We start from the raw sequence: 13,858 nt of genomic DNA on the forward strand, positions 1-13,858 counted from the left end.
GTCCGCACCAAAAGTTGTGCATGCGCTACTTTAAAAAAAACGCACAGCAACTGGATCACATGGTACGTCTCTATACCATGAAACTCAGGTCAGGCAAACGCACCGCGCTTGTGACCTGCATCTGGGTTGTCGTTAAAGCTCTGTTCACACTCGTGCGACTTGTCATTCCACTTTGGACACATATAAAATCGCATGACAAGTCAGAGCCCATTGTTTTCAAAGGCGCTTGTTCGGATCTACGTGACTTAAAGTTGCAGCGACTTTGAAAAGGTTCCTGCACGACTCGAGTGCCAGGGAGTGTAAAGTCGCATTTAAAGTCGCACACCTGTGAATGGAGCCTGAGTTAACATTGATACCTGTTGCAGAACGCAACTGCTGGGCGTGGTGTGGGAAATGCACAGGAAACGCGTCAGTGTAAATGGATCCTAAAAACATGGCTCCACCATGCGGTTTTACCGCCCCCAACAACCTCACGTGTGAGCAAGCCCTGTCGCTGACGAGTGAATGCGGCCGCTCTGCTTTACACGCGGTTGTGGTGCGCTAGTGCGGCAATCAAGGGGTTAAAGCACTCAATGCGAATGCTCTTTAGAGACCAAAGCTCAAGAGAACGAGCCCTTAGCCCGGGTTCACACTGATGCGGTGCGGAATTTGCAGCGTTTTCTGTGCGAATTCCACACCGCATCAGAATTGCACCCTGTTCATGTGAACCGATGCGGGTGTCTGTTGCATCAACAACACCCCGAAATCGGTCCGCAAAACGCGTTGCGATGCGCAGAATCGGATCGTATAGGTGTGAATACCAATGCGATCTGATTCTAGTGCAGACCCAAAAAAGGGTCCTACACCCTTTTGGTGCGGGTGCAGTGCGATTCGAGCCATACATAATGTAAGGCTCCAATGGCACCGCACACAAATCACATGTGATTTGCGCAGGAATGTGGTGCGGTTCCTGTGCGAATCACATGCGATGTACCGCACCGCAGAAGTGTGAACCTAGCCTCAAAGTGCAGAACAGGAAAGGATCAGCTCACAGGATTTTTGGCGGGATCAACGGGTGTTATTGTTTGAACAGATCTCAATAACTCCGCCCGTATCTTTCCTCGGTCACCCGCCATGTTGTCAGAGCAGATGTTGCGTCCCATTGACACCATGCCCCCTTGTCTCGCTCTTCCTCCTGCCATCCCCTGGATCCCCCATCCTCTCCGGGTATTCTGGTTACCGTGGTGATGGCTCACTGGATCCCAGGGCAGTACATGGAGCTTGTAGACTGAGCGGGCCTGGAGGACAAGGCAGAGCAATGGAGCTTGGAGGGGCTGCAGATTTGGTGAAGTGGTGAGAGATGGTGGAGGGTCCTGACTTACCCCCCCAGGGGACAGATGGGACCACCATTAGAAACCAATAGACGCTGTACTGGGAATACTCACAGGCAGGCCCCGGGCCTAGTATGAGATTTCGGCCTGTACCCCCTTAACACCAGTCCTGGTATATTCAGTAAACCAAAAAGGAGCCAGTAAGAGACAGCCATTGTTAGAGATTAGGGTTGCGATTGTTGCTCTGCCCCCAAACCCCCCTGCGGAATTTTCCGGGTCCCGCTATGATGTTCTTTGGCCATTTGGCCCGTTCCCCCTGAATGCAGTCACCCGTGTATTTCCTCATCAATAAACGCAGATAACGACAATAGTTTTCTATGTGTCATGCTTACACCAGAGGGCTGTGTTTCTCTGTTTTCCATGGCTGTGCGATATTATGCAACTTGTTTGCGTAGGATTGCACTACAAAGAAAAGAAACGCGTGTAAACATGAACCCACTACCGCAGCACACCTCGCACATGAAAATGCTCAAAAAATGACTGTGTATTGCTTTATTTATGTATTTCAGGTACTTATATAGTGCCGTCACTGTACGCAGCACTTTACATATATAATGTACATTCACATCAGTCCCTAACCCTCAAGGGGTGTACAATCTAAGGTCCCTAACTCACATTCATACATACACATACTAGGGACAATTTAGACAGGAGCCAATTCACCTACCAGCATGTCTTTGGAGTTTGGGAGGAAACCGGAGTACCTGGAGGAAACCCACGCAGGCACAGGGAGAACATGCGAACTCCAGGCAGGTGGTGTTGTGGTTGGGATTCGACCCAACAACCCCAGTACTGCCAGTGCTTTCCAGTGGAGTGTGATTTTATGTGGATTAAATGGCTATGGGTTCTTTAACCACGTCCCACCCACCATATAGTAATATGACGGGCGCAAGGTGGTTCTCTTGTTCTGGGAGGACGTCATATGACGTCCTCCCATTCTCACCACGCATGTGCGGCTCAGGGAGCGCGAGGGACACAGCGGATCACCAATCACGGAAAGAGCCCAAGGTGTCGGCTCGGTCATGTGATCAGCTGTGTCCAATCACAGCTGATCACATGTAAACAGGGAAATGCCGGTTATCGGCATTTCTCTCCTCTCGAGCTATCAGGCTGACAGAGGAGAGGAGAGCCGGTAATCTGCATTCCACAGAGGGGACATGTACACTGATCATCAGGACACTGATGATCAGCGTAGCCCCAGCAGTGCCACCTGTCAGTGCCAGTGCCCATCAGTGCCACATCAATGCCACATATCAGTGCCCATCTGAGCTGCCTTTCAGTGTCACCCATCAGTGCCAGTCAGTGCCACCTATCAATACCAATCAGTGCTTTCAATCAGTGCCACCTGTCAGTGGCGCCTATCAGTGTCAGTCAGTGCTGCCTTTCAGTGCCCATCAGTGCCACCTATCAGTGCTGCCAATTGGTGCCGCCTATCGGTGCCAGTTAGTGCTGCCTATCAGTACCATGTATCAGTGCTGCCTTTCAGTGCCCATCAGTGATGCCTGTCAATGCCCATCAGTGCCCCCTACCAGTGCCTCCTCATCAGTGCCACCTATCAGTGCCCCCTCATCAGTGCCACCTATCAGTGCCCATCACTGCAGCTTCATTAGCGCACATCAGTGAAGGAGAAAAATCACTTATTTACAACATTTTATAACAAAAACTAAGAAAAAACTTTTTTTTTTTTTAAACATTTTCAGTGGTTTTTGGTTTGTTTAAGAAAAAATAAAAAACCCAGAGGTGATTAAATACCACCAAAATGAAGCTTTGTCACAAAAAAATGATAAAATTTTTATATGGGTGCAGTGTTGCATGACCGCGCAGTTGTCATTCAAAGTGCGACAGCGCTGAAAGCTGGAAATTGGCCTGGGCAGGAAGGGGGTATAAGTGCCCTGTAGGCTAGTGGCTAAGGGGACAAAATAATAAAAACTATATATACAGTGTTCAAAAAAATGAAATCAGAGAGGTGTATGACCTAAAAGCAATTCTCATAATTTTATAATTTGTGGTCCAACAAATTTGGTAAAAGGCTTCTATCGTTGAATACACAGAAGCATATTTATATGTCATATACACAGCTCAAAAAAAAAATCAAAGGAAGACTTTTTAATCAAAGTTTAGCATCAAGTCAATGAAACTCCTGGGATATTGATCAGGTCAGTGAAGTAGCAGAGGGGGTTGTTAATCAGTTTCAGCTGCTTTAGTGTGTAATTAGCAACAGGTGTTCTAGATGGGAAACAATGAGACGACCCCCAAAACAGCAATGGTTTTACAGGTGGAGGCCACTGACATTTTTTTCCCTACTCATCTTTTCGGACTGTTTCTCACTAGTTTTGCATTTGGCTAGGGTCAGTGTCACTACTGGTAGCATGAGGCCATACCTGAACCCTACAGAGATTGCACAGGCAGTCCAACTCCTCCAGGATGGCACATCAATACGTGCCATTGCCAGAAGGTTTGCTGCATCTCCCAGCACAGTTTCAAGAGCATGGAGGAGATTCCAGGAGACAGGAAGTTACTCTAGGAGAGCTGGACAGGGTGGTAGATGGTCCTTAACCCATCAGCAAGACTGGTATCTGCTCCTTTGTGCAAGGAGGAACAGGATGAGCACTGCCAGAGCCCTACAAAATGACCTCCAGCAGGCCACTGGTGTGAATGTCTCTGACCAAACAATCAGAAACAGACTTCGTGAGGGTGGCCTGAGGGCCCGACATCCTCTAGCGGGCCCTGTGCTCACTGCCTGGCACCAAAGAGTTCGATTGGCATTTGCCATTGAACACCAGAATTGGCAAGTCCACCACTGGCGCCCTGTGCTTTTCACAGATGAGAGCAGGTTCACCCTGAGCACATGTGACAGACGTGAAAGGGTCTGGAGAAGCCGTGGAGAACGTTCTGCTGCCTGTAACATGGTTCAGCATGACCGATATGGTGGTGGGTCAGTGATGGTCTGGGGAGGCATATCCATGGAGGGACGAACACACCTCTACATGCTAGACAATGGCACCCTGACTGCCATTAGGTATCGGGATGAAATCCTTGGACCCATTGTCAGACCCTACACTGCAGTATGTGTGAACAAGGCTCACCAACAACAGTTAGGTCAGAGGAAACATGCGTTTGGGGGAAAAAAAGAACTATGCAGAAAAGCATGCATAAAAATGCTCAGAAACACGCATACAAATACATTGAAACTTTCAGAAGCACAATTACACAATTAACTGTGGGTGTGTTTTTTATGTGGTGTGGAAAACAAAACTTTTTATTCCATTGACAACTTTTTTTTAAGTTGAACTCCAGTTATCAGGGCTGGGCCGAGGGTTAGGCTGCTTGCACACTGCAGCGCTTAAAGCCAAAAAAAAAAAAAGGCATAGGGCGTTCTAAAAGTTTTGAATTACAGCCCCTATGCATAAATACCTAGTTGTTAAGGATGCCGTTGGATGCCAGCTCCTTAACAACCAGCTCTTTATTGGTTACAGCGGTTTCTGACTCCTTAACAACCAGCGGCTGGCATCCTTCGCAACCAACGAAGAGCCGGTTGTTAAGGAGCTGGAACCCAATCCTTAACAACCAGTGGTAAGGTGTCCCTATCAGTGGTCAGCATGCTCCAGCTGCTCATGTGCAGGAGTGATGCCCACCTCCGGAGGGGGTAGGAGCCAGAAAGACAGCAGGGAGGTGGATGACGCGGTTCAGCCTGGAGCAGAATGTAAAGGGAGTGGGGGTGGTGGGGCATCTGGATGGCTATGCAGAACTCCCACGCTACCCAGACGGGGGTTAGAGGGGCATGGGGGGGGGTATTGTTTGCCTATCCGCTGATTGTTAAGGAAGCCAGCATGTCCTGGCTCCTTAACAATCAGCTATTCACTGGTTGTTAAGGACACCTGTGGGTGCCCGCTCCTTAACAACCAACCTGTTTTTTCCACGTGACCCCAAAAACGCACCTAAAAATGCACCCTAGCTGCATTTTTTGTTGCATTTTTCATTGACTTCAATGGAAGGTGCAGGACTTGTAGCCTATGCTGCAGACTCGGTTTACATCTCATTGGTGGTGGTTGAAGGGGGGGGGGGGGGGGGCACTTTAACCTTTTTGCCTTGGGTACTAAATTACTTTGTCCCAGCACTGCCAGTCACCATACATTATATTGCATCATATTCCTCTTGTGTTTTATCATTTCTAACCCAGACTTTTCTTCTCTTTAGGATCCAAAAGATGGCGGGCGACGGATGTATGAAAGTGACCAAATACTTCCTGTTTCTATTTAACCTCCTGTTCTTTGTAAGTACCACTTATATAAGGGAATATAGAGTCTCAAAACCCAGCTTCCCCTTTCTCTCCATATCAGCCAGGTCGTCTCTGGAATTCTTGAAAGTCGTCCCTTGAAAACTGTCTGTAGTCTGTAATGATGGCCAGATACCTCTGCTCTATTTTGTAGATATCTGTCAAACCACTTATAGCGGAACTTCTCTCAATCACCATTAACTATTTGGAATCCTTATGCTGGTAGCATTAGTAACCAGGAATGCAATAGGTGAAAAGAGATTCACCAAAAAAGAGGTCCCAGAAAAGGACAAAAACTGCGGTTTAAACCAGTCAAATGTAACAATCTTTATTGGACATATCAAAGCAAACCAAAAACGGTTCCCCCTACACCCAGTGCCATTAAAAATGACAATGCTGTAATTTTTTAATATATATACTGTGGTCCCAAGGACGCCACCCCTTATCTTTTGTTTTGGGGCGATCTGGTAGCCTGCACTGTGTGTGTGTGTGTATACAGTTGTGTCCAAAATTATTCAACCCCCAATGCTGTAAAGGGGTTTAGGGACTATAGTGTACATTTGGAATTGTATTCAGAATCAAATCCTACAAGGACGTTGTAACTACCCAAATGCAACTAAAATGACATCAATTGTTTATGTAATACAGTAGTAAATGGTTCTTATGTGGTTTCTTCATTGCCACAATTATTCAACCCCTTAAAGACTACCACTCTGAAGAACAGAGGTTCATACAGGTGCTTTCCATCAGGTATTGAAAACACCTGTGGATGTCACCGAGCAGCAATCAAGCATAATAAGCACCAATTAGGCAGCTTTAAAATGACTGTGATACTCAGCTCCTTCTAGACATTTACTGGTGTGGTTACAAACATGGTGAATGCAAGAGAATGGTCCAGGAAGACAAGAGAAGAGGTGATTTCTCTTCACAGGAAGGGCAATGGCTATAAGAAGATTGCAAAGATGTTAAACATACCAAGAGACACCTTAGGAAGCATCATTCGCAAATTCAAGGCAAAGGGCACTGTTGAAACGCTACCTGGTCGTGGCAGAAAGAAGATGCTGACTTCGACTGCTGTGCGCTACCTGAAGCGTAGAGTGGAGAGAAGTCCCCGTGTGACTGCTGAGGAACTGAGAAAAGATTTGTCAGATGTGGGTACAGAAGTTTCAGCCCAGACAATAAGACGCACACTGCGTAATGAAGGCCTCCGTGCCAGAACTCCCAGGCGTACCCCCTTGCTGTCTCCAAAGAATAAGAAGAGTCGACTGCAGTATGCCAAAAGCCATGTGGACAAACCACAAAAGTTGTGGGATAGTGTTCTGTGGACTGATGAAACAAAATTAGAACTGTTTGGGCCCATGGATCAACGCTATGTTTGGAGGAGGAAGAACAAGGCCTATGATGAAAAGAACACCTTGCCTACTGTGAAGCATGGTGGAGGGTCAATCATGCTTTGGGGCTGTTTTGCTTCTGCAGGTACAGGGAAGCTTCAGCGTGTGCAAGGTACCATGAATTCTCTTCAGTACCAGGAGATATTGGATGGAAACGTGATGCAGTCCGTCACACACCTGAGGCTTGGGAGACGTTGGACCTTTCAACAGGACAATGATCCCAAGCATACCTCCAAGTCCACTAGAGCATGGTTGCAGAGGAAAGGCTGGAACATTTTGGAGTGGCCATCGCAGTCACCAGACTTAAATCCGATTGAGAACCTCTGGTGGGACTTAAAGAAAGCAGTTGCAGTGCGCAAGCCTAAGAATGTGACTGAACTGGAGGCCTTTGCCCATGAAGAATGGGCGAAGATACCCGTAGATCGCTGCAAGACACTTGTGTCAAGCTATGCTTCACGTTTAAAAGCTGTTATAACTGTAAAAGGGTGCTGTACTAAGTACTAAGATTGAATGTCACTTGGGGGTTGAATAAAACTGATAATGCTGTGAGCACAGAAAAGACATTTGTGGTTATTTCATTATAACTGTTATGTTATATTTGTCTGACCTACAAGTGCCTCTTTAATGTAAATGTAAGCAAGATGACTGAATGATCAAAAGCAATGTCAAACTGGCCAAAACACTCAATTTCAGTGGGGGTTGAATAATTTTGGACACAACTGTATGTGTATATATATTAGTGTGTGTATATGTGTATATAATGTGTGTGTGTGTGTGTATATGTGTATATATACAGTGGGGATCAAAAGTTTGGGCACCCCAGCTAAAAATTTGTATTAATGTGCATAAAGAAGCCAAGGAAAGATGGAAAAATCTCCAAAAGGCATCAAATTACAGATTAGACATTCTTATAATATGTCAACAAAAGTTAGATTTTATTTCCATCATTTACACTTTCAAAATAACAGAAAACAAAAAAATGGCGTCTGCAAAAGTTTGGGCACCCTTCAGAGTTTATAGCATGCACTGCCCCCTTTGCAAAGCTGAGACCTGCCAGTGTCATGGATTGTTCTCAATCATCGTCTGGGAAGACCAGGTGATGTCAATCTCAAAGGTTTTAAATGCCCAGACTCATCTGACCTTGCCTCAACAATCAGCACCATGGGTTCTTCTAAGCAGTTGTCTAGAAAACTGAAACTGAAAATAGTTGACGCTCACAAAGCTGGAGAAGGCTATAAGAAGATAGCAAAGCGTTTTCAGATGTCAATATCCTCTGTTCGGAATGTAATTAAGAAATGGCAGTCATCAGGAACAGTGGAAGTTAAAGCAAGATCTGGAAGACCAAGAAAAATATCAGACAGAACAGCTCGCAGGATTGTGAGAAAAACAATTCAAAACCCACGTTTGACTGCACGATCCTTCCAGAAAGATCTGGCAGACACTGGAGTTGTGGTACACTATTCCACTATAAAGAGATACTTGTACAAATATGGTCTTCATGGAAGAGTCATCAGAAGAAAACCTCTTCTACGTCCTCACCACAAAAATCATCGTTTGAACTTTGCAAATGAACATATAGACAAGCCTGATGCATTTTGGAAACATGTTCTGTGGACTGATGAGGTTAAAATTGAACTTTTTGGCCGAAATGAGCAAAGGTACGTTTGGAGAAGAAGGGGCACAGAATTTAATGAAAAGAACCTCTGTCCAACTGTTAAGCATGGGGTTGGATCAATCATGCTTTGGGGTTGTGTTGCAGCCAGTGGCACAGGGAACATCTCACGAGTAGAAGGAAAAATGGATTCAATAAAATTTCAGCAAATTTTGGATGGTAACTTGATACCATCTGTGAAAAAGCTGAAGTTAAAGAGAGGATGGCTTCTACAAATGGATAATGATCCTAAACACACCTCGAAATCCACGGGGGATTACATCAAGAGGCGTAAACTGAAGGTTTTGCCATGGCCTTCACAATCTCCTGACCTCAACATCATTGAAAATCTATGGATAGACCTTAAAAGAGCAGTGCGTGACATGCAGCCCAAAAATCTCAAAGAACTGGAAGACTTTTGTAAGGAAGAATGGGCAAAGATACCTCAAACAAGAATTGAAAGACTCTTGGCTGGCTACAAAAAGCGATAACAAGCTGTGATACTTGCCAAAGGGGGCAGTACAAGATATTAACTCTGCAGGGTGCCCAAACTTTTGCAGACGCCATTTTTTTGTTTTCTGTTATTTTGAAAGTGTAAATGATGGAAATAAAATCTAACTTTTGTTGACATATTATAAGAATGTCTAATCTGTAATTTGATGCCTTTTGGAGATTTTTCCATCTTTCCTTGGCTTCTTTATGCACATTAATACAAATTTTTAGCTGGGGTGCCCAAACGTTTGGTCCCCACTGTGTATATGTATGTGTGTATATATATATATATATATATATATATATATACACGTGTGTGTGTATGTACATGTATATTTCACCGGCAGTATGTGTGTGTGTATGTACGTACATGTATATTTCACCAGCAGTATGTGTGTGTGTATGTACGTACATGTATATTTCACTGGCAGTGGCAGTAAACAGGTAGGAAAGGATATTACATTTTCATGTTTTCCCATTATTTTATTTAAATTTTTTTACATTTCTTTAGTTACTTCCTGGTTTTTGGCCTAGGCAAGTGATGTCATACATCCCAGGAGTCTTCATGGGGGAGGAGGAGGGGCTTTCTCAGCTAAACACACCCTTCTGTCTGCATGCCTGAGCTAAGGGCAGACGAATTCCAGGCAGTAAATGCTCCATGAATCATCTGTAGCATTTACACGGCCAGAACTGCTAGGGGTTTTTTTTTTTCTAAGCGATTTCTCAGTAAAATAAAGCATAGAGACATGGGTGGATGGGGAAGTTTGCTTTTCAATATTAAAAAATGAATTAAATAGCGGTTTTGGTTTGTGGTGGTCAGATGCAGTGCAGTGCCACATTAACCAATCATGCTATAGTACAGCAGTAAAGAAGACTTGATGAGCTGTCAGGGGTGGGTTTACTTTGTTTCCAGAGACAACTTTGCTGAGAGAAGGAAAAAAAAAAAAAACGGTAACTGTGTAAATGAATGCTGTGTTCCCAGAACAATGTGGATTTGCAGTTGACTATTTTGGTGCTGCCTTTTGATTTATGACGGGTTGGGTAGCCCTGTTGGGGTCACCAGCTTTGATATAGGTGGCATTTGGTGCCTGGGTCCTCCACCCTTTTCCTAGGTCTTATCAGAGTGTCACTGCTATCCTCTCGCAATTGTTTTGCTAATTACTTTTTTTTCTTTGAGAGTAGTCCAAGCATTGTCACATCCTGTGTAGCACACCCGGCATCATAAAGCTCTGATTAGGGGGAATTTGGGAATACCCTCTATGCCGTCCTCCCACCATGGCAGCAGTTCTCTATGTACTGCACATACTGTAAGATCTCTTAAAGGGGAACTCCGGGTATGGACATTTTATACAGAGTTACATCGATCCAGCTTGAGAGTGCTTTGCATTCATTCAGGAAACACAAAGCATTTTCTGGATGGAGCGTCCGACCTCCTGTGTTCACAGTGCAGCAATGCTTGGTGAAGGCTACTTGCGATCACTGGAATTCTTCTTTACCTTTATTCCATATAGTGGCTATGATGAATCCAAGTAAGGAGTCTCCCTCTTTTTGCTGCAATCTTCATAATGTGTGTATACAGGAATAACCTTGTGGTGTGAAATGGTTGTAGAAGTCCAGTAACTGTCGGGTGTTGTCGCGCACATTTACAAATAAAGATCAATCGTGCAACAGCAAGGAAGGGATAGAACAGGATGATGCAAACATTGGAGATGCAACCCCAGCCATGCAATCGGTACCTCTTTGTTGGCCCTATAGGAAGCTTGGGAGTTTGGGGGTGGGGGGCTGGATTACGAGATGTGGGTGCTGAGGTTTTGGAGAGATTCATATTTAAAATGGCTGTAAACCTTTCCATATACCCAGTGAAGAGACTGGCTTCAGGTGATACACAGAGATGAAAAAAAATTCAAAGTGCTGATTTATAACGCTTGTCTGAGAGTTCAGGAAAAAGGGGGTGGAGAGCTGAAATTACACACTGCAGAGCTCAGTGAGGACAGCGCTGACAGCTGATTGGAGGGAACAGGCACCCCGCCTTCACACAGTTCAAAGGAACAGAGATGAGGCTGTCAATCTGTTGGAGGTCCCTCCCCGTCATAATTTTTCTAGGTGTCAAGAAAACTTGTCAGAAGAGCTTCATGCTGACAGCAGAGAAACAAGGCAGCAGATGGAAATGATGTTTAGTGCTCTTAACTGAGACAAGTACATATTATAGAGGGATTTGCTTTGTTTATGTTTATTCACAGTCTTCTCTTCTCTACATCCATTCAAAGTGCTGAATTTATAAAACTTGTATGAGAGTTCAGAAAGCAGGAAGCTGAAAATACACTCTGCAGAGCTCAATAAGGAGAGCTGATTGGAGGGAAGGGACCCCCCTTTCACACAACACACTGGAACAGAGCTGAGTCTGTCAATCACAGACTGTGTGCTGGAGCTCCCTCCCCTTTCACTTTTATACTTCTTGGTGTCAGAAGTGATTCATGCTGATAGCAGATGAATGAGGCAGCAGAAAGAAATGTGTTCTGGATTGAGACAAGTAAACACTGTAAAGGGATATGCTTTGTTCATATTTCATGCCTGAGGTTTACAACTACTTTAAGGCAAACAACTAAATACACAGATGACATCCATTCAAGGGAGATTCAAAGGTTTTGTATTTCTGTCCATCCATTTTTGAGATTTATACAGCTCTTCCACATAGCACAGCCCTCTCTGGCACCTCATCTCTCGGTCACTCTTTGCTCTTCTATCAGCAAGCTCTTGATCAGTACATCAGCACTGACTGGCAGCTCCTTGAGCTGCTTCTCACTCTCCCAATCTGAGCTCTGCTGTACAGGGGAATGCAGAAGGCTGATAAGTCAAATTCAGGTTGCATTGCATTGCACACTGAGTGCATTTAATAAAAATGCATCTAATGATGTATTGGGGTTCTTGCACACACTTGTATGCTTAGAGTAAATATCCTGGACCTTTTCCATGCCTGGGGAACCGCATATTGCTTACCGCACAAGTGAACGGCTATACGTGGCTTCTTTACATCCGCATTTACCCATGCATGCGCATCCAGCGTATTCCCAGACATGGAAGTACGGCTGCGTACAGGCATCCACTTGTATGGCAGGCTGTACACAGCACCTGTGTCTCCCCACTAGGCATAGAAAACCCCAAAAAAACAATATAAAGTGTGTGTGCATATACAGTAAGCTCCATTAGCAGGGCCTTCCTATTCCTTCTGTACTAAACTGTATTTTAACCACCTCCTGCAGTTTATAAATGGCCTCCCCGCACCCTGCTTGTGCGCGCTCCCCGGGAGCACCAATCATCGGACGGGACCTCTGTACTCGGTCCCGATCATGTGATCACTGATTGGCCAATCAGTGATCACATGCAGAGTAGTAAGCAAGATGTCACTTGTGATATCATTGCTTACTATGTGTCAAATCTGTGAATAATCACAGAGGTCACATGGTACAAGGCTATTGACAACAGCCTTGTACCATGTGACAAGCTGTGTCCAATCACAGCTCACTCAGTAGTTCTCAATGGCTGCAAGAATGCAGACAGAGAGAAGGAGAAATGATTTCTTTTACATCCTTTATGGGTGTAATCAGTGTTAAAAAAAAAAAAAAAAAAAAAAAATCTTCATCACCCCCCACAAGTAGTACAGTGTCACCAAGGTGACATTGTACTGCTAGGGTGACAGTATGTAAAATAAAAAATAATATAAAAAAAGTAAAAAAAAATGTTTAAAAATTATCATTTTTGGTTATAAACTAATTTGGGTTTTTTTTTTTTTTTTACTAAAAATATAACGGAATAAATTTTGGCCAAGATTTATGATGAAATACTATTTGCAAAATTTTATAAGAAAAACACTTTTTTTCAAAATTTTTTGACTTTTTAATTTACATAACAAAAAAAAAATAAAAATCCCAGCGGTGAATAATTACCACCAAAATAAAGCTTTATCTGTCAAAAAAATGCTAAAACATTCATATGGGTACAGTGTGGCATGACCGTGCAATTGTCATTCAAAGTGTGATAGCACTGAAAGCTGACAATTTGCCTGGACAGGAAGGGGGTAAAAGTGTCCGGACTGGAAGTGGTAAATTGTATGGTAAATCGCTGCGCAAACTGTTGGCTATGAAGCTTTAATGTTTGAATACGTTTTTTACTTTAGTGCATAGCATTGTAAAATTGGTTTATCATTTAATTGTAAATGCTCAGCTTGTTCCTGATTGGTGTAATTCTAGTAAAACAAGTACTGACCTTGGAAGGAATGTACTTCCTTCTGTGTGTGATAATCATCATTACATGCCTACCGTGGAGGAAAGAAAAAAAAATCTGCTTTTGCACGTCTCTGCCTACACATTTAACCGTTTTACTGCCAACAATGTTTGTACTACATATGAAAGTCTGTACAACTGCCTGGTCCCTTCATTGCACCCCCAGGAGTGTGCCCTACACGTCTCTATCCCTCTCCTTCCCACCATGTTTTCCAGTCTCCACTGTTGAACCTGTTGCCTTGAGATCTGCATGGCGAATGCCACCAAGGAGAGGGAAAGAAGACCTGTGGACCCGGGATTGGCATGGAGAATGCTGCCAGAGGAGAGGGGAAGGAGACCTTCAGACCCCGGATAAATAAGGAAAGTGCTGCTAAGAGAGGGAAAGGAGACCTACAGAC

General features: G+C 44.3%; 1 protein-coding gene across 1 annotated transcript in view; it reads left to right on the plus strand.

Moving 5' to 3' along the window:
- CD82 (CD82 molecule) overlaps positions 1–13,858 on the plus strand; it is a 130,911-nt gene that overhangs the window by 62,707 nt on the left and 54,346 nt on the right. Inside the window, exon 2 of the mRNA XM_089659413.1 lies at positions 5,568–5,643. Coding sequence (XP_089515539.1) covers positions 5,578–5,643 — 66 coding nt within the window. The 5' untranslated portion in view covers positions 5,568–5,577. The remainder of the gene's footprint in view (positions 1–5,567; positions 5,644–13,858) is intronic.

Source organism: Staurois parvus, unplaced genomic scaffold, assembly GCF_062004578.1.
Source record: "Staurois parvus isolate SC_StPar_1 unplaced genomic scaffold, SC_StPar_1.0 ptg001155l, whole genome shotgun sequence".
Lineage (NCBI taxonomy): Eukaryota > Metazoa > Chordata > Amphibia > Anura > Ranidae > Staurois > Staurois parvus.